At 37.2% G+C, this 25,544-nt stretch overlaps 1 protein-coding gene across 1 annotated transcript in view; it reads left to right on the forward strand.

Moving 5' to 3' along the window:
* The window catches only part of LOC144257162 (broad substrate specificity ATP-binding cassette transporter ABCG2-like), a 126,560-nt gene that overhangs the window by 82,998 nt on the left and 18,018 nt on the right, over positions 1-25,544 (forward strand). The window contains 5 exon segments of the mRNA XM_077803123.1: positions 9,807-9,844; positions 9,846-9,957; positions 10,436-10,450; positions 20,463-20,599; positions 25,144-25,295. Of these exon segments, the coding sequence (XP_077659249.1) occupies positions 9,807-9,844; positions 9,846-9,957; positions 10,436-10,450; positions 20,463-20,599; positions 25,144-25,295 (454 nt within the window).

Here is a 25,544-nt window from a genome sequence, read left to right on the forward strand (position 1 = left end):
CCGATCCTAGTCCCCAAATAAGTTTGTTTTCACAAGAAAGAAATGAAGTCTTGGTCAGACCCTACTGAACCATAGTTCCTGCACTTTGTTGATCACTAGTTCAATCTCTTAAATTTCTGGCTGAAAAAACCTAACTGCTATTAAAGCAGAGTCTGGCTATAATTTAGATCTTAGGTCCAGCTAGCATTAGATAATCTACTTCAATTTATCCAGAGGTTCAAAAAGATGTTTCTAGAAAGGAATAAGTCTTGTGATCTCCCACTGAAGCCAAGGGAGGTGAGAGTCTTACAAAAGAACAGGAAGGACTGACTGAGAGGTGCCAAGTTTATCTACCCTCTCACAGAAGGTCTAAACAGGGTGCTAGGGTGGGGTCAGCTTGGCAAAGAGAGGATATAAAGGGTGAGGACTTCCCAGGGCATCTGTCAATGTCATCCTCCTGACTCCCACAGACACACACTCCTCCACGTCTTGATACCTACATCTCGTTTGGATTCATAGGAGCCTCTCCATGAGATCCTTTTTAAATTTGCATGAGTTTTTCTCTAGTTTCTATGGGACATAAAGTCAACCGTTATTATGTATTGTACTCTTTTTATTTCCTAAATTGATCATGCGGTGCGTGAGGCTAGGTACCGGGATGATTTGGAACTGGTTAAGACCATAAAGAACCTTTATAAATCCTCTGTTTGTTTGTGCCCTTGCTGTGGGAATGAGGTTCTCCTCCTCTTGAAGTTCAGTGCCTTTCCCACCTGCACCCCCATTTTCTTGTGAGACAGGAGGGAGTACTACAGGTGGTATGTTCTTGGTGTGTTGTGTCTGAAACCTGGTGCTGTTTCTGTTCTTGGAGTTCCTGAGTGGTATTGCACAGGGGCAGCACATACAGAAATAAAGAAGACTTCCAAGATCTTTCAACAAAGGAAGGTTCAGAACAGTGTTCCCATGCTGGCTCTTGGGTTGTTATAGTAGTCTCTTATATGATTTCCTTGCTTCATTCCCACCCCTGATAAATGTCCGAGTGGTCTTGTAAACATAGTTAAATCATGCCATTCTTTCACCCAGAACTTCCTTGTACCTCTCTGTCTCATTCCCAGTGCAAGTCAAATTTCTCATGGTGGTCAGTGTTGGGCTATGCCTGAGCTCTCCTTCCTCTGACCTCCTATCCTGTCTTCTTGCCCTCACTCACTCTTCAGGCCCTCTGGCCTCTTTGCTGGTTCCTTAGACTAGTGCTTAGACTAGCACTGCTCCTCCAGATGGCCACCCTCAGTGACTGCTCAATAGCATCATTGGAGAGTGTTTTCCTGACACCCTGTCCCACCCCAGTCTCCTCTGTAGCTAGATTTAGAGGTTTGCACCACTATATCTAATTTGAATTCTTAATTTTTATTTATTTTTAATTGTAAGGAAAATAAAAAGGGACATAGAGACAAGATGCAGAGACAGGAAAGAGAGTTGGCAGAATGGCAGAAAGGCCGAACTGCCAAACTTTATTTATATAAGTAGGTTTCTTTAGGTCATTGGCATCATTAGTACTTATTGTTCATTGTATTATTAGGCAGGTTACAGACTTAGCAACATTATGCAGCTTATTCCTCAGTTATATATTAAGTTGCAATGTGCAATGTTAGGAGCTTTATGTAGGGCTCAAGAAAATCCATTGTATAAAATTCCTGTTATGTGGGCAGTTTTGGGCTCAATAAACCTTGTGGTTGTCTAACAAGAGAGTTCTTTTATTCCCAGGAGTAGTGTGCCTGAGATCAAGGTGGAGGCTGATAAGACTCTAACACAGAGCCTCTTCATGAAGGACATTGCTATAGCAGCTAGGCATCCTGTGTCTCTGCACAGAAGTTTTTCCAGCAGCCAGGCATTCTGTGTCTTTGCACAGAAACTTTCTAGCCATCAAGCATGCCACAGTCATGAAGCTATCAGAGACCTCAATCCCAAACACAGAACCCCTACATTAAATATCTACCTATTTGGTGATGATTTCTGTTTTCCTGAACATATTAATCATTGGTTTTAATGTCAATGTTTGATAACTTCAGTCTAGATTACCTGTGAAACCTCTCCTATGTTCTGATTATTGGAACTTTAGCTCCCATATTCTGACATGTATGGTAATTTTAAATTAATTAGAGTGAAAATTTGGAGGATGGGAGCTTGTTTTGTTTTATTTTTTGTTTGTTTATTTTGTTACCAGAGATTGAATCCAAGGTCCTTAACCAGTGGGCCACATCCACATCCCATTTTCTTATTTTTTATTTATTATTATTTTTTTATTTTGAGGCAGGGTCTCACTGGGTTTCTTAGGGCCTATTTATGTTGCTGAGGCTGGCTTTAAACTTGTGAATCATCTGGCTCAGGCTCCTGAGTTGCTGGGATTTTGTTGTGTGCCACCACCCCTGGTGAGAATATCTTTTTTTTAAAGTGGATTTTAACTTTCTTCTAGCAAGGTCTGAGCAGAGAAACTTGATCAAGCAGAGAATGGTCTCTTTTTGGTTTTCCCATATTCCCAAGCCATAATATTTCTGGGATTTCAAAATCTTAGGTTCCTAGGGATCCTCACCTTTGCTGGCCACAAGTCCAAATTTTGTCTCTCTAGAAGAAAGACTGCAGAGATAATTGCTCACATATATTAGGGGATTCTGGGAGATGCCTCTAGCAGCTTCTTCCTGCCTGGATCCCATGTTTGTCCCATGCATGTGAAGTTTGGGTTTTTAAATACCTGGAAAGAAAAAGGCATAGGGTGCTGGGATTGCCCAGTACCGTTCCGTTCCCTGCTTACTGGGATTTTGGTTCCTCCAGTCCCTGTGGCTTTCTTGCTTTCATCAGAGAACTCTTCACACACTCTTTCTCATGTTCTGTCTGCTTCTATGGTCATTCTCTGGAAAATGATTTGTTGGGAGCAGCTTGTTCTCCATAGACAGAGAGAAAGTACTTCATGAATGTCTTTGGCTTAAAAAAATGAAAACTAGAATTTCAAATCTATTTAACAAACTCAGTTCAGCACCAGGTATTACTCTCAGTGAATCTTTTTAAGGGACCTTCGTAATATCTTTAATGAAAAATTTTAAAAATATCTTTTTAGTTGTAGGTGGAAACAATATCTTTATTTTATTTATTTTTATGTGATGCTAACAATTGAACCCAGTGCCTCACACTTATTAGGCATACCACTGAGCCACAGCCCCAACCCAAATGAAATATTTTTAACTTCCCTTATTAATATTCAATTTTGCTTTAAACCAAAATTGTGCTGCTTAACTGTTGGTTCAATATAATTCATCATTATGATATGTTTGTCCATTAAAGAAATAATTTCAGTGAAAAAAATGTTGGTGTTTAAATTCTTAGTTGATTCAAGGTAAACAACAACCAGACTTGTACAACTTTGAATTATTAATTCTTAGAAATCTCTCCTGCCCCTGCCTAAGAAGCTAAGCTCCTTTTGGTAGTAACAATATTATAAACTCCAACATTAAAACATGTGGGAGCACATAAGATCTTGTAGGCTCTCCTTGAACTAAAGTTGTATCATAGTATTATATTCAAGACAAGGAGACTAAACCCTCACCTGCTTTTTTCCTCTTTCATGGTTTTTGAATAATTTGTATACTCTATTTACTCATTAGGACCCATAATTTGGGAATTTGACATCTAATTGAAGTGCAGGTATTCTAATTCTACTTTGGCTCCCATTATAGGTTCTATGATTGTTCTTATCACATTGATGTGGGCTGCTCTTTGGAAAGGAAACTATTCATTGCAGGACAGTTTAAAAGAACCTTAGTTTAAATGTGTTCATTTGTTGTTATCTTGTGTCTAAAAACCTCATTTACCTGGACTATCAACTCACTATCACTTTTCCCTCTACAGAAAGACAGAACTGTCCAGATGTCTTCCAATAATCACCCGGCTTTTCCCCACAAGCCCCAAAGAAACTCTGATGACCTACCTGGGACGACCTCCAGTGGCAAGAAAGGGCCTGTATTGTGTATTCAAAACCTCTCTTACGAAAGTCAAGAAAAAAGTGGCTTCCCATTTTATTGGAAAACAACTGATAAAAGGACATTATCAGTTATCAAGTATGTGCATGATCTTTTTAAAGGACCACTTTATTGACCTATAATGAACATCCAAGTTTTGGCTATTACCAATAAATTGCTATGAATATTTGTGTTCAAGATTTTGTACAGATATACTGAGAAATGCTTGCATTTATCTCGGCTAAACTAGGACTGAAATGATTGGACACTTACGTGTATGTTTAGCTTTGAAAAGAACTGCACTGACAAACCACTCCTAAAAGTGATTGTGTTATGTATATCAATCATTGTTTGAGAAACTGAACAATCAATGTGCCATTTAGTTATTTGTGAATAAGCTTTGTGTTTTGGTGAAAGGAGCCCCATTTTTTTCAGTTTATTGCTTTTTGATTGTGGGTATAAAATTATAACCATGATTTTTCCAAACTGTGAAATTGAATGTGTCTCTATTTCACTACTCTAATATTTTTGAGACAGATGCATTTTAAGTAGCTGTACACCTTATGTCCTTTATGTTCTAGAGGCAAGGAGGTCAAAACAATAGTATATTGTGAAGATACTTTACTTTTCAATAGACCTGTTTTAAATGAATGGTCTATTTATAACAATTTAAATTGTTATATTGTCTATAAAAATGTACTTATTACTTGCTCTTATAAAGACAGATAGAACATACTTAAATATAAGATCCCTATAACAATTGAAATTATGTGGTTTTTAAAGTACCTAATATTTATGATTTTTATACTTTTTATCGAGCATCAAATTCAGAATTCAAAATGTGATGTTGAAGTGAGACCCAAAGTAGGAGGGAAATGAGTGTTTCTCTGTAACCTATCACTCCCAGGTACCTTCTTAAGTTCATAGATGCTGGCCATTAGGGATGTCAATGTTTTTCTGATATTTCTGATACTCTGCTTCCCCTCTATGGTATCAGGATATGATTTTGTCTTTCCTCAGGTACCATGCCCTATGAGTTATGTTTGTGTAATAAGGAAAATGATTATTTCTAGTCAAGTAAGCACCTTCTCCAGGCTGTTCAAGTCTGGGCAGTGGTTATAAAAGCAGATCTCTATGTAATAAGTTTGTTCTGTTTTCTTGATATTTTTTACATGACTTTACACTTCTCTGTTAACACCAGCTAACTCCCTTCAGAGGACAATGAAGTAACAAGATAGCATAGAAAATGTTGAGGTATGGATGGGAAAGAAATGGTGAGAATCTGGGGGCTGACCAGCCTGAGGCCAGGGCTGCTGTGTAACATTAGAACTCTGTCCACACAGCAACACCTGCCGACTTGCCTACTTCTTGTCTTTCTCTTGTATCCATTGAGAAATCCTGAATAGGAGAATAAGGAGAGGAATGGTGGATGACAGGCTTTGATATTTTGCTACATCATTAGATAGACTTGACTTATTAAAATCTGAGAAGACTTTGGTGAAACACAGTAATTAACAAATATTTGTTCTTACATATTTTGTGATGAAAGAGGTAGAATGTGCCATGCTTTGAATATTTGCAGGTTGAATAGTTACAAAGCACACAATGTGCAAGGTTTCATTTACCTCAATTATTCTTTCCAGGTAATCGACTAGGGACTCAATACACTAAGGTGGAGACTCACTTATACAACAAATTTCTGGTGCCTAGTGGTGCCTGGTGTTGTGTAAGATGCTAGTGACAGAGACATGCCCTGTGTCGTTGGAAACCTTGCAATCTAATGAAATTCAGAAAACTAGAGCAGTTTGCCTGCATTGTTTGCTGTGATCAATTAAAGTATTCAAAGACAGAATATAAACCCCTCTCCCTGAATTGGAGTGCCAGGTACTCTGTGTGTGTGTGTATATGTGTGAGAGAAAGAGAGGGGGGAGGGAAGGAGGGAGGGGGAGAGAGAGAGAGAGAGAGAGAGAGAGAGAGAGAGAGAGAGTATGTATGTGGGGAGGTTGACCACGCCAGGAATGGCATTTACCTCCTCTGACCATAAACAAAACAATACCAAAGGGTGGACCTCAATCTAGTAAAATATAATAAATCCAATAGCTATCATTCAGGTTTCTTTCATGCCATGAACTCAGTATTTGGGATTCAGTGTGCTGTGTGTAATGGGGAAGGGCAGGAGGGAGAAGTGGTAACAGTCAGACACACAGTCTTGTTGTGAAGGTTTTACAGTATGAGGAGAGAGGACCTCTGCAGGCACATGCTGTAAGTAGAAAATGAGGGGGAAAATGGCTTGTGAGGGGCTAGAAAAGGGTGGATGGAGGGTGAGGATACAGGGAATGATGAGCCATAGTTGACAGTTTTAACTGTCATTGTAGCATGAAAGCAGCTCTAGATTCTTCCTAAACCAATGAGCATGGCTCTGTCCAATCACAATGCTTGTGAAAATAGAAAATAAGTGACAAGCTGTAGGGTGCTTGTCTCTGAACTAAAGTGTGTACTCCAGGGGTCTGGGATTTTGTTTGATCTGCTTGATTTATTCTCACCACTAACCCCTGTCCTGGAAGAGTATCTGGTCCACACATAATAGACAGGTCATGATTGTTTTGTCTGAATGGATGTGGAATTAGCCACTGTTCCACATTGGAACTGTGGCATTTGGGGATTCTACTCCTACTTCTGTTTCCTATAACACTGGGGTTTAAGTGTCAGAGAAAGCCAAACAGCAGTACCTAAGAAATGTTTTGTCTGAACACATTCATATTCAATTTCTGGTTGAATCATTCAGGATCGATTGCTCCTTTCTTGAGTTCATCTCTTAAAAACCTGGGAAGTTTACCAGGCAATGAAGCCTTAGTGAATAATAAGGTTATTTATTTATTTATTTATTTATTGGTTGTTCAAAACCTTACACGGCTCTTGAAATAATAAGGTTTTTTATGCTCATTTTAGAAGTAATTGTTGGGTAGCTATTAATAAAGAAGATGCATTAAGAACTGTAGAAAAAATGCACTTTGAGCGTTTACCCAAGACTTTTTAATTTGGAAGTTTGCTAATGATTGAACCCAAGACTTTGTGCATGCTAATCACCCACTCTAACACTGACCTACACCCCCAGATATGCCCAGTCATTAGCATGTTTTTACACTGGCAGAGGGAGGTTACCACAAGGGTAAGATTTTTCTGTGTCACAGCCTGCTCCTGATTTACCACACTCTCATTATGGTAGTCAAAGTGATTGAATAAGATCCTCCCCAGTCAATAAGCAAAGTGAAAATCACGTTTTACTTCAGTCTCCAGCAGCCCTAGTATCATTGGGAGACAGAACAGGTGCTTCAGGCCATGAATACCAAACTCATAGTGGATGTGAATGCTGTGGGGCAGATGTGCCGAAACGATTCCACTGTAAAACAACACATCTTGATGTACATAGCAATTCTGAAGAGAGACTGGCATAGATACCAGAGTTGTGAATGGGTGAAATCAGACTGCTGTTTCGTCATTTCTGTGCAATTGAATTGTCCCTGCCCTTAGTTCTCCTTCCTCTCTTTGTTTCCTCTTGGTAATTTCACCTCTTACATTTAGGACAAAATTCAGCTTTATCTTGAGTGTAGCATAGTCAGTAATGCCATAATCACCTCCTTCTACTCTGAGGGTTCACTATCCTCACATACACACTTAATATGATTGAAGCATACTTGTGTCTGTTCTGTGCATCCCTAAAGGACTTCCAGGCTTGAGGGATGTCCCCAAATTCTAAACTGAGCATTTTCCAGTCCATTTATCAGACACTGAACAAAGCAGTAAAATCTATCCTGGGTTGGTTTTCTTTTTTCCTTTCTTTTTTTTTTCTTAATTGGTAACATGTTTTTCTTAAATGTAAAGAACAGGTGATAGCTTCTTATACTCTGTAGTGCTTTGTTCCAGTCTTTAATTTCTACTTAAGATGTGTTGATTTTTGTTCTGATTAGATTTTAAAAGTGAGGACACTACTGCTGATAGTCTACAAATCAGTTGTTCTTTAATTGTGTGTAACTTGACTGGGAAGCAGGTAAGGGGATTTGAAGAGGCTGATCATCAAACATTATTCAGAAGCTGTTTTAAGAGGAGTAAGAGTCATGGAGATTATTCATGAGAAATGGCTAATTATTTCATGGACTGTGGACATGAAATGTGTCATTTCCCAAAAGGGATTAGTGGTCTGAAGAATAAATGAAAAGGAATTTTCAGGTATCTAACACATTTTTCTTATAGGTCCTAGTGATTGATATCCCTAATATACTGGACTACTTTTAATCAATTAATTTTTTCTTTAAGATTTGGTGCTTGTTACTGTCTGCAATTTCATCAACCTTTATTGAATATATTCGTTGCAGGCCCTAAACCTATAGAACTCTTTTTTAGGTTTATTTATTTATTTAGTTTTTACTTTATACACAGAGTTATGAAAAATTGTGCTATAGAACTCTTTAAAAAGTGAAATAATAAATCAGTATAATTTTGTTTACAGTGGGATCATGAAACCTGGCCTTAATGCCATCATGGGACCCCCAGGTGGAGGCAAATCTTTGTGAGTACAAAAGAAAGTGTAAATAAGCCTTTTTGGTGCAGTTTCAGTGTGCTTTTAAACATCACAAGCATTTGCCGTGCTTACCTTGTCTGGTCCTAGGTCCTATGGATGACCTGCATTTGGACTATCTTATGGTTTTAGTCCTAGGACCAGGAATTCTTATTAAATTTAGCTTTACTAACACAGCATGATAAAGTGATTAGCATATAACAGTTGGCCATATTATGGGCTAATGAGGAAGGAAGAGAAAGGAATAATATTAAAAGTGAAGAGAAGGAGCAGAAGGGTTCTGTGAGGACATGCATCAGAGATACAGGAGTGCAGTGCCAGGGTTGGGTCCATCAAGGTGAGGGACATTTGGGAGGTCTATACTGGATTATCTGGTGATACCTTGCCTTAATGTTTTTTTGGCTTTCTTCTAGCACATGATGAATAGGAAGGTAAGAATCTGTGTATGTGCTTGCATGTACAGACTCACACACACATACATGTTCAACTACAGAACTTGGCTAGTTCATGTTCTATTTTGAATGGAATTTGGATTCAGACTAGGTGAGGGATGTGGCCTTTGTTGGAAGGAAAAATCTCACAACATATGTGTCCTTTTATAGGCTATTAGGTCTGTTAGCTGCAAGGAAAAAACCAAGAGGATTATCTGGAGATGTTTGGGTACATGGAGTACCCAAATGTAATTCAGGATATGTGGTACAGGTAAGTATGAGTGGGTTCCCCTGTTTCTATATGGGCAAGAGCCTTGGTTTGTAGTATAACATGCTTCCAATTGAACATGCTGGAGGAACCAATTTTATTTACGCCAAATTTATATAATCTCCCTTAAGATTGATGGAGAAGTCAAAGGAGTGGAAGAAAGGGCCTGGAATATGAACCTGTAGGCAATGGTATCAATTCTAGCTTTGATATCATTTACACAAGGGTCTACTGTTGCCCTTTTGCCCTTCCTTCACCTCTCTTTCTCCCCAAAGATGTCCCATCAAATCCTCATACAAAGCATTCTGGAAGTGTTTAGAAGTCACCATAATCACCTGTGCTCCATCTGGGTTTGAAAATAGGGAAGGAAAATTATTCCCTGGGCCTTGAAGCTCTTTGTGGAATCACTGAAATTTTAGAGTTGAAAGTTCATCGTTACCTAGAAATTTTCCTTGGGTTTGTTATTTTTGTGAATTAATTTACATTCACTGGAGTGATGGTCTTAGAAAAAATTCAATGTGACTCACTGAAACCGCATTTCCCTTCAGGATGATGTTGTGATGAGCACCCTGTCAGTGAGAGAAAACAGAGTTCTCAGCTTCTCTTCGGCTTCCAACAACTATGTCAAACAAGGAAAAAAATAATCGAATCAGCAAGGTTATTGAAAAGTTAGGTCTCTCTGAAGTGGCAGATTCCAAGGTAATGTGAAAATTCCTGACAGAGTCACAACCAGGAAAGAGGACTTCCCTGTGTGGTCAATGTGACCTTAATCAGAAATTAAGATGTGTGTGGTCAAAACTGGCTGCTTTCTGTGATAATGAAAAAAGAGACCAGATTCCCACTTCAAAAAAGTAAAAAAACAATCTTAACTGTGGTGGATCCTGGGAATGGAGATGGTCTATGTGGAGAGAGCCCCAAATGGCTTTTCCATGGTCCTCCCACCCTCATTGTTAAGAAACAGATCATTTGATGTCATTTCACTGACTTTTCTTCTTTTTGTTTCTCTCTTTCCTCACTCAGCTGCTCTTCTCCATCTCTTTCCCTGGGGAACATTGTTACATTGTTTTTTGAAATATATGTCGGGACTCAATAAATGAAAAGAATCCAAGAATTCTTTTTTATGGGTTCTTTTTATTTGTATATAACATTAGGATTCATTTTGAAATAATTAGAAAAGCAAGGAACATGTTTTGTTCTAAGTCAGTCCCCAATGCTTTCACTTCCACTCCTCTCTGCCCCTGTACACTTCCCTCTGCTCTACTGAAACTTCTGATATTTACTTACAGTTTTTTTTTAATTGGTGTCTTGTGGATATACATGATTGGGGGATTCATTGTTGTTTATTCATATAGGCACATAGGACATTTAGGTGCGATTCATTCCACTGTCTTTCCCAATCATATCCCTTCTCCATACCCTTCACCTCCCTTAGGCTATTCCACTGAACTTTTAATTTTTTTAAATCACCCATATTCTTATTTTGGATTAGCTTTCACAAAAACCTCAGCTTTTTGAGACAGGCTACTTTCACTTAGCATGATAGACTTCTGTTCCATCCATTTACTGGCAGATGCAATAATGTCATCCTTTATGACAGTAATACTCCATTGTGTATACATACCACATTTCTGTATCCATTTATCTGTTGAAGTGCTGCACCTAGTTTGGTTTTATAGCTTGGCTATAGTGAATTGTGCTGCTATAAACCTTGTGACTGCATCAGTTTAGTATGCTGATTTTAAATGTTTTAGATATATTCCAAGGAGTGGGCTAATTGGATCAAATGGTGCTTCCATTCCTAGTTTTTTGCGAAATCTCCATACTGCTTTCCAGAGTGGTTGCACTAATTTTTAATCCCACCAACCATGTATGAGTGTACATTTCCCCCCATCCCAATCAACATTTATTGTTATTTGTATTTTTTATTGATTTTTTAAAAACTAAATGACAGTGAAATGCATTAAAATTCTTATTTGTTATTTGTATACTTGATAATTTCCACTCTAATTAGAGTGAGATGAAATCTCAATGTAGCTCTCTTACTCTCTTGCTCTCCCTCTCTCTCTTACTCTCCCTTCTCTCTCCCCCACTTTCCTCTCTCCTCCCCTCTCCTCTCTCTCTCTCTCCCCCCTTCCCCCTCTCCTTTCTCTCTCACCCCTCTCTTCCCCCTCTCCTCTTTCTCTCTCCCCTCTCTCTCTTTCCCCTCTCCTCTCTCTCTTCCCCTCCTCCTCTCTCTCTCTTCTCTCTCTTTCTCTCTCTCTCTCTCTCTCTCTCTCTCTCTCTCTCTCTCTCTCTCTCTCTCCCTCTCTCCTCTCTCTCTCCCTCTTCTCTTCTGCAACTGGCCACTATGATCCTGCTAATAAAATCTAGGACAGGTAAACAGTTGTTTTGGCTTGTTGAGTTTATGGAGCTTTTCCTCCGTCCTTTACAGTTAGAGCACAAGACTTTCAGGTCAGGTTGAAGTTATATTTTCCTTGTCCTTCCCTTTGTCTCTGTCTTTTTATATCTTACTCATTGATTTCAATGAAAATATCCCCCCAAATTCATGTGAGAGTACATTTGTTTCTCAATTGCAGCCATAAATTAACTATAGATACAAGGGTTCAGCAAAAATTAATTAAAAATATTCAGTAAGAATAAATAACTACATTGAATTTATCTGTCTTCCTCCTGTAGTAAGAGGAATGGTTTATAGGGTTGAGATCAGGCAATGCATAGTACATATTTTTATTATTTACAAATTGCGTGTAAATAATAAAATTCTTCTATTTATAATAACATTCTTCTATTTATACCTGAAAGTTCAGTCCTCTTTCTCGACACCAATCCAATAATGAAGAAAAAAATCTTAAGAAAAAGGAAAAGTGTTTATTGTGTTGCTAGCAAAGGAGAAACACTGGGAACTCCTTCCCAAAAGCTGTGATTCTGTCCATTCGCAGGAACAAGGGGGTGATTCAGAGAAAATGAGATGAGAGAGAAGAGATCAGAAAGGAGAAGTTTAGGGAAAATATTAGGGAGGAGAAGTTTAGAGAAAAGAAGATCAGAGAAGAGAAGTTTAGGGAAAAGAAAATCAGGGAGAAGTTTAGGGAAAAGAAGATCAGGAAAAAAAAACAAACATGTAGTCATAGCATCAAGTGAACCCCTGTTACTTGTTATTATTATTATTTTGTGGTACTGGAATTGAATCCAGAGTGTTCTACCGCTGAGCTACATCCCCAGTATTTTGTTTTTAATTTTTCAGTTTTGAGGGAGAGTAAAAAAAAAAGAAATCTCAATGTAATTTTAATTTGCATTTCCCTAATACTAGGGATATTTAACAAGTTTTCACGTATTTGTTGACAGTTTGTATTTCTCCTGTTGAGAAGTACTTGTTTAATTCCTTTGCCCATTTATTGATTGGTTCTTTTATTTATTTGGTGTTACTTTTTTTTGGAATTCTTAGTATAGTCTAGCTATCAATGCCCTGAGGAGCAGAGGGCAAAGATTTTCTCCCATTCTGCAGGTGTCTCTTTATGCTCTTAATTCTTCCTTTTGTTATGCAGAATTATTTTAATCGGATGCCATCACACTTATTGATTTTTTATTTTATTTTTTTTCACTTTAGGAGTTTTATTTAAAAAGTCTGCTCCTGTGTTGACATGTTGGAATGTTGGACCTGCATTTCCTTCTAGTAGGTGCAGGGTTTCTAGTCTAATTCCTAGGTTTCCAATTCAGTTTGAGTTCACATGTGTGCAGAGTGAGAGGTCAGAGTTAAATTTCATTCTATTCTATATGGATTTACAGTTTTCCCAGACCACTGCATAAAAGGGCTATCTTTTCTCCAGTATATATTTCTGGCACCTTGGCTATCATGAGATAACTGTTTTATGTGGGTTTATCTCTGTGTCTTCTGTGCTATTTGATTAGTCCTCATGCTTGTTTTGGTGCCAGGTACCATGCTGTTTTTGTTACTATAGCTCTGTACTATAATTTGAGGTCTAGTATTGTGATGCCTCCTGATTTGCTTTCCTCACTTAGAATTGCTTTGGCTATTCTGGATCTTTTATTTTTCCAACAGAATTATATAACTGCTTTCTATAGTTCTGTGAAATTTGTCATTGGAATTTTGATTAAAATTGCATTGAATATTTATAGTGCTTTTGGTAGAATGGTCATTTTGACAATATTCATTCTGCCTGTCTTATAATATGAGAGATATTTCTATTTCTATGGTCTTTCTCAATTATTTTCATAATGTTCTATAGTTTTCATTGTAGAGATCTTTCACTGCTTTTGTTAGATTGATTCCCAAGATTTTGTTTTTGTTTTTATTTGTTTTTTGTTTGTTTGAGGCTATTGTGAATAGAATAGGCTTCCTAATTTCTTTTTCAGCAGATTATTTATTGGAATATAGGAATGTAATTGATTTATGGTTGTTCTTCTTCCATCCTGCTACATTGCTGAATTCACTTAGGAGCTCTCAAAGTCTTCTGCTGGATCTATGTGAGGCTCTTCTAAATATAGGATCATATCATCAGCATACAGAGGTAATTTGAGCTCTTCTTTTCACATATGCATTCCTAGAGATTCCTTCTCTTGCCTGATTTCTCTAGCTAGAATTTCAAGGACTATGTTGAATAGGTGTTGTGAAAGCAGGCATACTTGCCTTGTTCCTGTTTTTAGAGAAAATGATTTCAGTTTCTTTTCTTTCAGCCTAATGTTGGCCATGGGTTTGTCATATATAGCTTTTAATGTTGAGGGAAATTTCTTTTCTCTGCAGTTTTTCTAGTGTTTCAAACATGAATGGGTGCAATACTTTGTCAAATGGTTTTTCTGCATCTATTGTGACAATCATGTGATGATTCTTATACTTAAGTCTATGCATGTGGTGAATGACATTTATTGATTTCTGTATTTTGAACCAGCTTGCATCTCTTGGATGAAACTCACTTGATCTTGGAGCACTATCATTTAATGTGTTTCTGTCAATATCTTCAAGATTTTCTGGCTTATTGGGGTATAAATTTTCAAAATAGTTTCCAATGGTTCTCTAGATTTCAGTAGTATCTGTGGTGATATTTCCTTTTTCATCTCAGATTTTGAAATTTTTTTGTTTCATCTTTCTTTTCATTAGTTTGGCTAAGGGTTTATCAATCTTGTTTATCCTTTCACAAATCCAACTCTTTCTTTTGTTGGCCTCTTGAATTTTTTGTTATTCTCAGTTTCATTGATTTTTGCTCTGATTTTAATTATTTTCTATCTTCTACTGATTTTGGTGTTGGTTTGTTTGTTCTTGTTTTTCTATGGCCTTGAGATATATAATATTAGATTGTTTATTTGTTATTTTTCTATTCTTTTAATGTATGATCTCAATGCTACGAACTTTCCTCTTAGAACTGACTTCATACTGTCCCAGAGATTTTTGATATGTTGTATGACTATTGTCATTTACTTCTAAATTTTTTTATTTCTCCCCTGATTTTTTCTGCTATGCTTTCATCATTCAAGTGTTTATTATTCAATCTGCTGGTTTTAGAATGAGATCTTTTTTTAATCTTATCATTTATTTCTAACTTCATTCCTTTATGATCTGATAGAATGCAGGGTATTATCTATATTTGCAAAGATTTGCCTTTTGACCTAAAATATGGTCTATTTTAGAAAATGCTCCATGTGCTACTGAGAAGAAAGTGAATTGAGTAATTGATTCTTGAAATATTCCATGGATATTGACTGTTCATTCCACTTATTCATTGTATTTTTTATTCTGTAGAATCTTTATTTAGTTTACGTTTGGATGATCTATCGTGAGAGAGGTGTGTTAAAGTCACCCAGTATATTGTTTTGTGATCTATTTGGTTCCTAATATTGATAAGGGTTTGTTGGGTATATGTAGATGTTCTGTTGTTTGGGACATTAATATTTATGGTCATTATTTTGTGGATATATGATTCCCTTAAACAGCATGAAGTGACATTCTTTGTCTCTTCTGATTAATTATGGCTTAAAGTCCACTTTATCTGATGTGATAATTGCTACCCCTAATTGTTCATGAGTACAATTTGAATGTTATGTCTTTTTTATCCTGTCACTTTCAGTCTATGGATGTATTTGGCTCTAAGGTGAATCTCTTGTAGCCAGCATAATGTTGAGGCTTGTTTTTAATCCAATCTGCCAACCTGTGTCTTTTGATTGAATAATTTTAGATCATTTACCTTCAATGTTGTTATATAGAGATGACTTTTATTCTCTGACATTTTGTTTTATTTCTAATGTTTAAAGTGGACTTGATTCTTCTTTATCTATTCTACTAGTGCACTTCATTCCTATGCTGCTTTCCGGTTTTTATTCTTCATTTCTTTTTCATGAAGTATTTCATTGTGTCCTGTAGTTCAGGCTTACTAGTTATGAATTCTTTTGGTTCTGTTTAATCATGGAAGGTTTTTATTTCATGTTTAATTCTGAAGCTTAATTTTGCTGGGTATAGAATTATTGGTTGGCATCCATTTTTCTTTCAGAGCTTTGTATATAATATTTCAAATCCTCTTGGCTTTAGAGTTTGGGTTGAGAAATCAGCTGTAATCTGTATTGATTTAGCTCTAAATGTGACCAGCCATTTTTTTTCCTGAAGCCCTTACAATTCTATCCTTATTTTGGCATTTCATTATAATGTGATTAGAGTGGATCTATTGTGATTTTGTATAATTTGAGTCCTATATGCCTTTTTATTTGAATTTATATTTTATTCTTAAGGTTTGGAAATTATTCTTATATTATTTCATTCAAAAGATTGTGCACCCTTTAGCTCAAATTCCAGATTCTTTATCTATCCCAGTGAATCTTAAATTTGGTGGTTTAATGTTATCCCATATTTCTTAAATATTCTATTCATGGTCTCTTAACATATTTTCTTTATGGTTAATTTTATTTTCAAGATTATGTACTTTGTTTTTGAGGCCTGAAAATCTGTCTCCAAAAGTGGTCTACTCTATTGGTGATACTTTTATTTCGGTTTCTTGAGTGTTTTATTTCTAAAATATCCATTTGGTTTCTTTTCAGAATTTGTGTATCTTTATTGAAATAATCTTTCATTTCCTGTATTTGCTCTATAATTTCACTTAATACATCTTCATTTAGGTCACAGAGCATTTTAACTATGAACTTCCTAAATTCTTCCTCTGACATTTCCTCCACTGTAGTGTCAATGGACTCAGTAGAAGCATTATGGGCTGTTTGGATGGTTCATACTGTTTGTATGTCTACCCATCTATAGGTGTAGTTCTCACTTCTTTTAAGAGAGGGAGTACTTTGTGAGTTTCTTTCTATTAAAAGACCTGGATTGGTAGAATATACAGATATTGTTTTTTAAGTCCACATTTGATCTCTGCTGATCCCAATATCAGCACCACTTTCAGAGATGTCACTGAACCCTGTTTACTATCTTCTGAGCCAAGCCTTATGCTCCTCAACTTTATGAGCAATTAAAATTTGTGGCTGTTGTTTTCCATGGTTCTTCAAATCCAGGTGTAAACGTGGAATAAGTTTCTGAACTAGGTAAAAAAAATAGTTATTAAGTTTAGTAAATATACTAGAGCCTTAAATGAGGGCTAAATGGGGGGAAAGAAGAAAGGTTGGGCAAAAATGGGTAGGGAAAAGAGAGAGTGAAAATAAGAAAGAAAGATAGAAAAGAAATAAAAGCATAATTCAGGCCCATGTATAAAGGAGTAATAGATGGATGGTGTATATTTTAAGTAGCAAATAATGCCAGAGAATGAATAGGTGTAAGAGGAGCATTTATCAGCTAGACCTAGGAAAACAAATATTGAAGATCAATTTCAATTAAATGCCTTATACCATTAGATGAAATACATCCAAATGGTTTGAAGGTACAATGTTGGTTATTGGGTAGCAACTATCATTCAAGTTAAGGAGTTGTATATGATCAAAGTTTGTGTTAGAGTTAATTTATAGTAAACCATGCCTAGGTGAAAAAAAAAATCTTTTTGAATCTGGGTTTGGATTTCAGTGGGGTTTGGACATTTAGCAGATTACCATCATTCTTTGGCTATGGATCTGTCCTGATTACAGGGGCATAGTAGTAAACTTGTAAGGTGCTGTGAACCTCCACAACTGATTCTGATTTGTCAGCTCAGGGGCCTGAAGCTGACTGCTTGGAGGGTGCAGTGTTGGATGTTGGTTGAAAAGTTTCTATTGTGTGCAGGAGATCAGGATGTAGGTTCCAGAGTGTGCCTATTGAGTACTGTGGCTCACTGTGTACCTGTTCCCCTCCATAGGATCCTTTTAATGGTGTTGAAGATCCTGGTGGTTGTCTGTGCATACAAGACTATGAGTGCAGGAATTCTGTGGTTTGTGGTGCAGCTGTCTGGGTTTGGGAAGTGGCCATGTTGATTTAAGGGGATGAATTTAAAGGGCTGAAGGTGCCATGAGATGACTGTGGTTTCCAGCTCCGTTTTCTTTTCAGATTTGGTTTTAAGCTGGTTTTTCTGTTTTTAGGACTCTGCTTTTCCTGTCACACTTAAATTTTTGTCTGCCTTTCTACTTATTTTTAAGTGGGTAAGCTTAAGAGTTTTTCTGCTCCCACCTTTCTCTTTCACTTGCCCCTCCCCACTTCACCTACCTGATTCGGTTTTAAGGTTAGGAGACTCTGCACTTATTTTCTACTCTGGTAACCAAGCTTTAAGTCTCTCCAGGTATCAGATTTTGCAATATTGCTTCTTAAAGTATTTATTTCGTCATGCGAATCTCACTTCTGCTTTTCCTTCACTGCCTCTTTCTGTGTTGAGAGGTGATTGGGACTTTCTAGCTCCCTTCCACCATCTTCACCAGTCTAATCCAAGGATTCTTGCTCTGGGATTCACTTCAGTGTATTTTGGCTTCCAAATTATATTTGGTTACCTCAGTAGTTACTTCTCATTCATGTAGTGATTAAGTTATTTTTCTATATCCTTTTTCTTCTCTCATCCTCTCCCTCGAACTCTGTATTTTTTTCTTCCCCAGTATTTATTTCCAGACTCTGTCATGCCCCTATCTTTGAGGTATTAGAGATATAGTCGTGGACAAGAGGAACACAATGGAGAAAGTAAATCTTCCTTGTGTGTGTTGTGCAGGATCATGCAGATAAAGGGAGACAAAGGTGTCAAGTTTACAGTTGATTAATAGGTGTAGGTGGTGTGATAAGTAGACATTAGGAGCTTAGTGCAAAAATAAGCTATTTAGAATGTATTATCCAGGGGGCTGGTGATGTGGCTCTTTGGTGGAGAACTTGACTATCAATTATGGGGCTCTGGGTTCAGTTCCCAGCACCACAAAACAAACCAACAAACAAAAACTGTAAGCCTGTGGTTCATCCTGTTATCTCCCTCCTTAGAGGCAATGAAGGTAGTGGGTTCTACTGGCTGTTGTTTCCCATGGTCTTTCCTGATAGCCTCTCATGATTAGTGTATTTTTTTAATAACCTGGGATGCCACCTTTCACCACTTATTTTTGTTTGTTGATTGACTGTGTTTACTTTGGAACTAATTTTGTGTTCCTAGAAAGGCACTTTCTTTACTGTCTTATTTAGCTCCAAGTAGGTACTTCCCTGAGTTGTTTGCTTGGATTTCCAGGGGAAACATACAAGGGCAGTTGTTGGCATCTTAGAATCATATAAACTAATTGATTCAAATAGTTTATTTTTGTGGCTCTTAGGATATTTTTAAATAACAGAAATGTAGAAAAATAGTCTGATTACTCAAATGATATGATTGATTATCTAATAATTAATGTCACTTTATCATTAATATAATTTTCTTCAATTTCTCATTTGTTTTCCTCTCCTCATATAATTGCAAAAAGAAATTAGTACATTTCCTTACCTTACCAACCATTATCAATGATCAAACTGGAAAATGTCTCCATATCGTCACTTGTTTCAAGTCCATCTATTTTGTGACAATCATTTATATTATTAAAAATACAATAAACAATTGCTTTAGACCCATGATTGATGAAGATTTAATATAGATGATTTTTTTTAAATTTCATGATTCTTATGGTTTTCTTGGTCTTAAATCTATTTTGTTTAAAGGTAGTAAATAAACATTGATATAATGGGAAGATGAAAAATAGGACAGACATTTGACATTCAATTTCTTGTTAACTTCTTTCTTTGTAAATTATTCTCTGTTCAGTACTGACTAGCTAGTCAAAATCTTAAGCCCATAAGACATTATGTTATTGGTCATAATATCTTACTTAAAATAGAGGAAAATTTCAAGAAAAGTCTCCTTTGGGAAAGGTTTCCTAAAATGCCCAGCAATTACATTTTAGTAGCATCAAGCCCATATTTATATTCAAGTCTTTTTTTTTAGTTTACAATAGTTATACAGAATAGTAGATCTCATATTGGCATATTTGTACATGCATATAACATTTTGGTCAAGGTACCCAAATGTCTTTTATACTTCATTGGTTAATAGAACCCAATCAAGGGCCATGGGTAGCATTTAATTATGATCTGTTTGTAGATTTCAAATTCCAGATCTGTTTCCTACTTTTTACCTCCCCCAAATCTTCTTTCTCCCTTCCCACACATTTACTTGTTATAAAGATTGGGCCAGTTGTCCTGTGGATTATCCGCTTACCTGGATTTTTCTGAAAAGATGAATCAGGTGTACCGAGGTAAGTTAGGTATACAAAGCATCATTTTTGGGAAAAATATTAAACTGAAAAGATGCTAAAATGGTATGGTAAAAAGCATACCTTCCTGGCCCCAAGTTGACTCTCTGTTTATCGGTCCACTTGGGATCATTTTGTGGAGGTGGTGTGTCAGAGGGAGGTGGTTAGAACACATTGAAAGAACACTACAGGCAGTTTCCTTTTCCTCTCCTATCTTAATAGGGATTTCCTTATGTCAGAATGGTATTCTTTAGTGTTGTAACTTATTATCTTAAAACTAAATATTTGACTTGGTTAGGAACATAAAGGACTATTAGAAGCCTGAGCTTCATATCAGGTGCAGTCACTTGGCAACTCTGCACTGGGGCTCAGCTTATGCATATGGTGAATGAGAGACCTTCTCCTTCTCCCAGGCATCATTTACATGATGTACAATATAATGAGCATAATGAGATAACATGTCTCTTTGAAGAATGGTACAGATTAATTCACCAACTGACAATGACTACACTCATTCATGTGGATGATGATAATAATTTGTGTTTCAGGTGAAATCTAAAGGAGAAAGAAAAATGGTTAGTATAGGAATGGAGCTTATCCTTGATCCTTCTATCTTGTTCCTGGATGAGCCCACAACTGGTTTAGACTGGAACACAGCATATAAGGTCATTAAACTCCTGAAAAGGTAAATGCTTTGGCAACGTTGTTTTTTCATTTATTTACTCTCTGTTCATTGCTATGTACCTGGTATTCTTGGTGCAGGGGATCCAGAATGTTAATAAAAATGTTTCTCTTGGTTAGTGTGATACAGTCAATAAATAATAAATGGTTCAAGAAAGATGAAACAAGAGCAAAGGGAAGGAAGTTCATGTGGAGTTGGGAAGCTTTTAAAATAGCAGGAAGGTCAGGGAAGACAACAAGCATGGGACACAGGAGGAGAGAGAGAGAGAGAGAGAGAGAGAGAGAGAGAGAGAGAGAGAGAGAGAGAGAGAGATTGACAGAGAGACAGAGAAAGTGAGATATGCTATGAATTTAGCAGAGAATTCTACTTGGAAGAAGCAACCAGTTGCCCTGAGGCAGAGCATGTCGATGTGTGTGGAACATGACAGAGGCCAGGACAGACCTTGGTACTGAGAATAGTGGAGGTTGGCTGGGGGCTTAACAAAAAAACATTAATTTTCTTATGGCTCTGGAGGCAGTAATTTGAGTTGATGCATCCTCAGGTTTGTTTCTTCCTTGGCCTTTCTCCTCGGCTTGTAGATGGCCATCAACTCTGTTGTATGTTTTTGTCCTAATCTTCTCCTAATTGGACAGGCAGATGAGGACCCTCAATGACCTCATTTAAATTTAAAGACCTTTTTGAAAGCACTATGTCCAATGTGGCCACATCCTGAGGCACTGGGGGATAGGATTTTAACATCTTAGTTTGGGGAGGACCCAGTTTAGCCCTTCACGGGTGGATTAGGACATGAGGTGGAGTGGATCTGGTTGCAGACTGCATTGTCCTCAGAGGCCATGTAAGAAGTATGGCTTTTCCTGTCACTAGGGGACATGAGGATGTCTTGAGAGTTCTAGAGCAGAACAAATGCTGTAAACAAGACTGTGCTGTAGAGCAAGGGTGAGGGAGGACCCCATGAAGGATCCACTGAAAGATGATGGAGTTTTGACTAGGAGGATCCTGGTGAGAAGTGGATGGTTTCTGGGTTTGTTTTCAAGGGAACTAAGAGAATCAGATCAGGACTGGACCTGGGATGGTAGGATCCAGACAAACTGCTAAGATTTGGGGCCTGAAGAAGTGGAGGAATGAAATTTAAGAAATGATGTTTCCTTTTATCAAGATAGAAAAATGTTTGGAAATATTTATAGGAAAATTTTCTTTTTTTTTTCTTTTTTTTTTATTGGTCGTTCATAACATTACATAGTTCTTAATACATCATATTACACGGTTGATTCACGTGGATTATGAACTCCCGCTTTTACCCCGTATACAAATTGCTGTATCACATCAGTTTCCCTTCCATTGATTGACATATTGCCTTTCTAGTGTCTGATGTATTCTGCTGTCTGTCCTATTCTCTACTATACCCCTCCCCTCCCCTCCCCTCCCCTCCCCTTTTCACTCTCTACCCCTTCTACTGTAAATCATTTCTTCCATTTGTATTATCTTGTCTTGCCCCTCCTTTCCTCTTATATGACATTTTGTATAACCCTGAGGATCGCCTTCCATTTCCATGCAATTTCCCTTCTCACTCCCTTTCCTTCCCACCTCTCATCCCTGTTTAATGTAAATCTTCTTCTCAAGCTCTTCGTCCCTACCCTGTCCTTGTTTACTCCCCTTATATCAAAGGAGTCATTTGGTATTTGTTTTTTAAAGATTGACTAGCTTCACTTAGCATAATCTGCTCTAATGCCATCCATTTCCCTCCAAATTCTATGATTTTGTCATTTTTTAATGCAGAGTAATACTCCATAGTATATAAATGCCACATTTTTTTTATCCATTCATCTATTGAAGGGCATCTAGGCTGGTTCCACAGTCTTGCTATCGTGAATTGAGCTGCTATGAACATCGATGTAGCAGTGTCCCTGTAGCATGCTCTTGTTAGGGCTTTAGGGAATAGACCGAGAAGGGGAATAGCTGGGTCAAATGGTGGTTCCATTCCCAGCTTTCCAAGAAATCTCCATACTGCTTTCCAAATTGGCTGCACCAATTTGCAGTCCCACCAGCAATGAACAAGAGTGCCCTTTTCCCCGCATCCTCTCCAGCACTTATTGTTGTTTGACTTCCTAATGGCTGCCAGTCTTACTGGAGTGAGATGGTATCTTAGGGTAGTTTTGATTTGCATTTCTCTGACTGCTAGCGATGGTGAGCATTTTTTCATGTACTTGTTGATTGATTGTATGTCCTCCTCTGAGAAGTGTCTAGGAAAATTTTCAATAGCTGAGATTTAGACATCTCATCTTTAAAACTATAGAAACAAATTTCCTACTGACAGAAAGGATCCAAGAACAAAACAAGTGAACTCCTACTCTTCTCTCCTTGATTTCACTGTATCTACAGCCCCTCCTTCCCTTTCTGATGCTCCCTACATAGTTTCTATCTGTCATCATGCCCTTTCACCCCAAATACTCCCTACTGCAGACTCCAATTAGGGAGGACACATCATCATCTGCACACCCTAGACAATAAACATGACTTTCCCAGGATCCAATCCAGAGCTGCTCAAATTTCCCCAGTTATCCCTACTGTCACTGTTTATATTCTGCCTCAGAATCCTCTCAAAAAACATACTTTTCCTGTCTTTTTACAACCTGGAGCAGTTCATTTGGTGACTCTCAGCTGCGTGCATCAGGTGAGTGTTGCATGAAAGGATGCTGAGTTCTCAGTGCAACATACCTGGGAATGCGCCCCCTATAGGTGGTAGCAGCTTCAGCGCTCTGATTGTGGTGGTGTCAATCTCCATCATCTGATTGTGATGGTGTCTACTGGGCCTCTCTGCTCTGAAATTATCATTTTTACCCTGAGAAATGATGAGCATTTTGTGGTCTTATGCCTTGACTTGACCAGTAGGAACTTCTTCCATGTGGCTTTTGTGTTTTCACATGTCTGGTACGATTCTTTTACAGTACTTTACTTCATGGTCATGATGCTATTTATGGCTTATCATGTACATCTCCTGAGTGAGCACTTTCTTCCAGCAGTCCTGGTTTATTCTGGTATAGTTAACACTTAGAGATCAATATCTGCTTGTTCAGTGTGCTCACTGATCCTAGAGTGGCATTGCTTCTAGGTCCATAGTGGACAGACCTGGGAAGTACATGTATAAATGTGTTTATGTGTGATGTATGTCTATACCCACATATAATATTAATTTACTTTCATGTTTTATTTGGAAATATAGTAAATAACAATATGAGCCTTTGTATATGTGTGTGAGTATATATATATATATATATATATATATATATATATATATAATTTTATTTTTTCCTTGCTGGGGATCCCCACCTAAGACCTCATGCATACTATGCACCCACTGTATTAATGAACTACATCTAGACTTCATATCTATTTTTTAATAAAAATACATGCATAAACAAAGATCTATAACTATTATTGTTTATGTTTGTGTATAAATATTGAAAATCCCATGAGTTCATAAAAATATTTGTGATTCCAATCTAACACCACTGTCTTATGTTTAGTCTTTGCCATTTTCATGTCTGTAAGTGACTTTGGACAGGGAGAGTTCAGGCTGCCATTATCTCAAAATATTTATTTACTTTCTCAGTGAAGTACTTTAATTTTTACTGGAACCACTCTCCCAGTAGTTCTGGTCACTGCTTTTTTGTCCACTATCCCTGGAAACTCCTCTGCTCCATCTTTTTCAGCTGCTAGACACACCATCATTGGGAATTTGGATATTCTATTTACATCACCTTCAGACTGTGTTATCACTCTACTTTTTTTTTGTTTACAAGGAGCCGCTAGCTACTTTTAATGCACATCTTATTGAAATTATAGATTCCTATCTCATGTTTCTCTTTGAGGCAGAAGATCCTTGGATACATTGCTAGATACACAAGGTCCTTATCAAATACTTAAATTAAAGTGATTCTTCTCTTAAAATATTTTAAATAACAGTTTTGAATAATGATTTTGATCTTTGTGTTTTCTACTCATAAGTAATAATTTCTGTAAAAGACAGTTTAGCAGTGTTCCTAGCTTTGCATTAGATCAGAGCTTAGATCCCAACCTTTCCCCATTAGTAACTGTGAGCCCTTGGTCAGTTGCTTGACTTGACTTTCCTTATAACAACATTGTGTCAATGGAAATGAATTTCACTCTAACTCATTTAGCAAATATATCCTGAGTGCTTAGTAATAATATTAGAATATCTGCAATGCTTATAAAGAATACAGATTTCCTGTACATACCCCCAGAGATGGTAATTCCCTGTCTGGGAAAACTATGTAGAAACCTGCATTTTCACTAAATTCTAGCCAATTCTGGACTTTGATGTACTAAATTTTAAGAATGTTTGGTCTTCTGAATAAAAGCATTGGATTTAGCTTCCCCTATTCTCAAGTATATAATGTAAGTTGAAATGAGAACTTTGTAAGAGAAAATCAAGTTGATCTGAGAGAAAATGTTCTACTGACAGGAATAAAGCATTTTACCAAGAAGTTTCCAGTTCAGATGTTTAATGATTCATTATTTTCCCTTAGCCTTTCTGAGCAGGAAAAAACAATCATCTTCTCCATTCATCAGCCTCGGTATTCTTTCTTCAACATGTTTGACAGCCTCACCTTATTGGCTTCAGAAAAACTAATGTATCACGGTCCTGCAAAGGAGGCTTTGGAGTACTTCAAATCAGCAGGTGTGTTTGACCTTTTCATGCACTAGATTTTTCATTCATAGACTCCTGAGGAGAGCAGAGCAGGCAGCAAGAGACTACTTGATCTTTGCATAGACCTAACTGGAATTTCACCACTCCAAAACATTTTTGATCAGTTTGGTGCCAGAATTTTTCTTCATTTTGCAGAACTTGCTTGTTGTTCAGGGCTCGCTCTTTCTTTTCTCCTATATGAGTATGCATGGTGTGTGTGTGTGTGTGTGTGTGTGTGTG

Source organism: Urocitellus parryii, chromosome 10 (assembly GCF_045843805.1).
Source record: "Urocitellus parryii isolate mUroPar1 chromosome 10, mUroPar1.hap1, whole genome shotgun sequence".
NCBI lineage: Eukaryota > Metazoa > Chordata > Mammalia > Rodentia > Sciuridae > Urocitellus > Urocitellus parryii.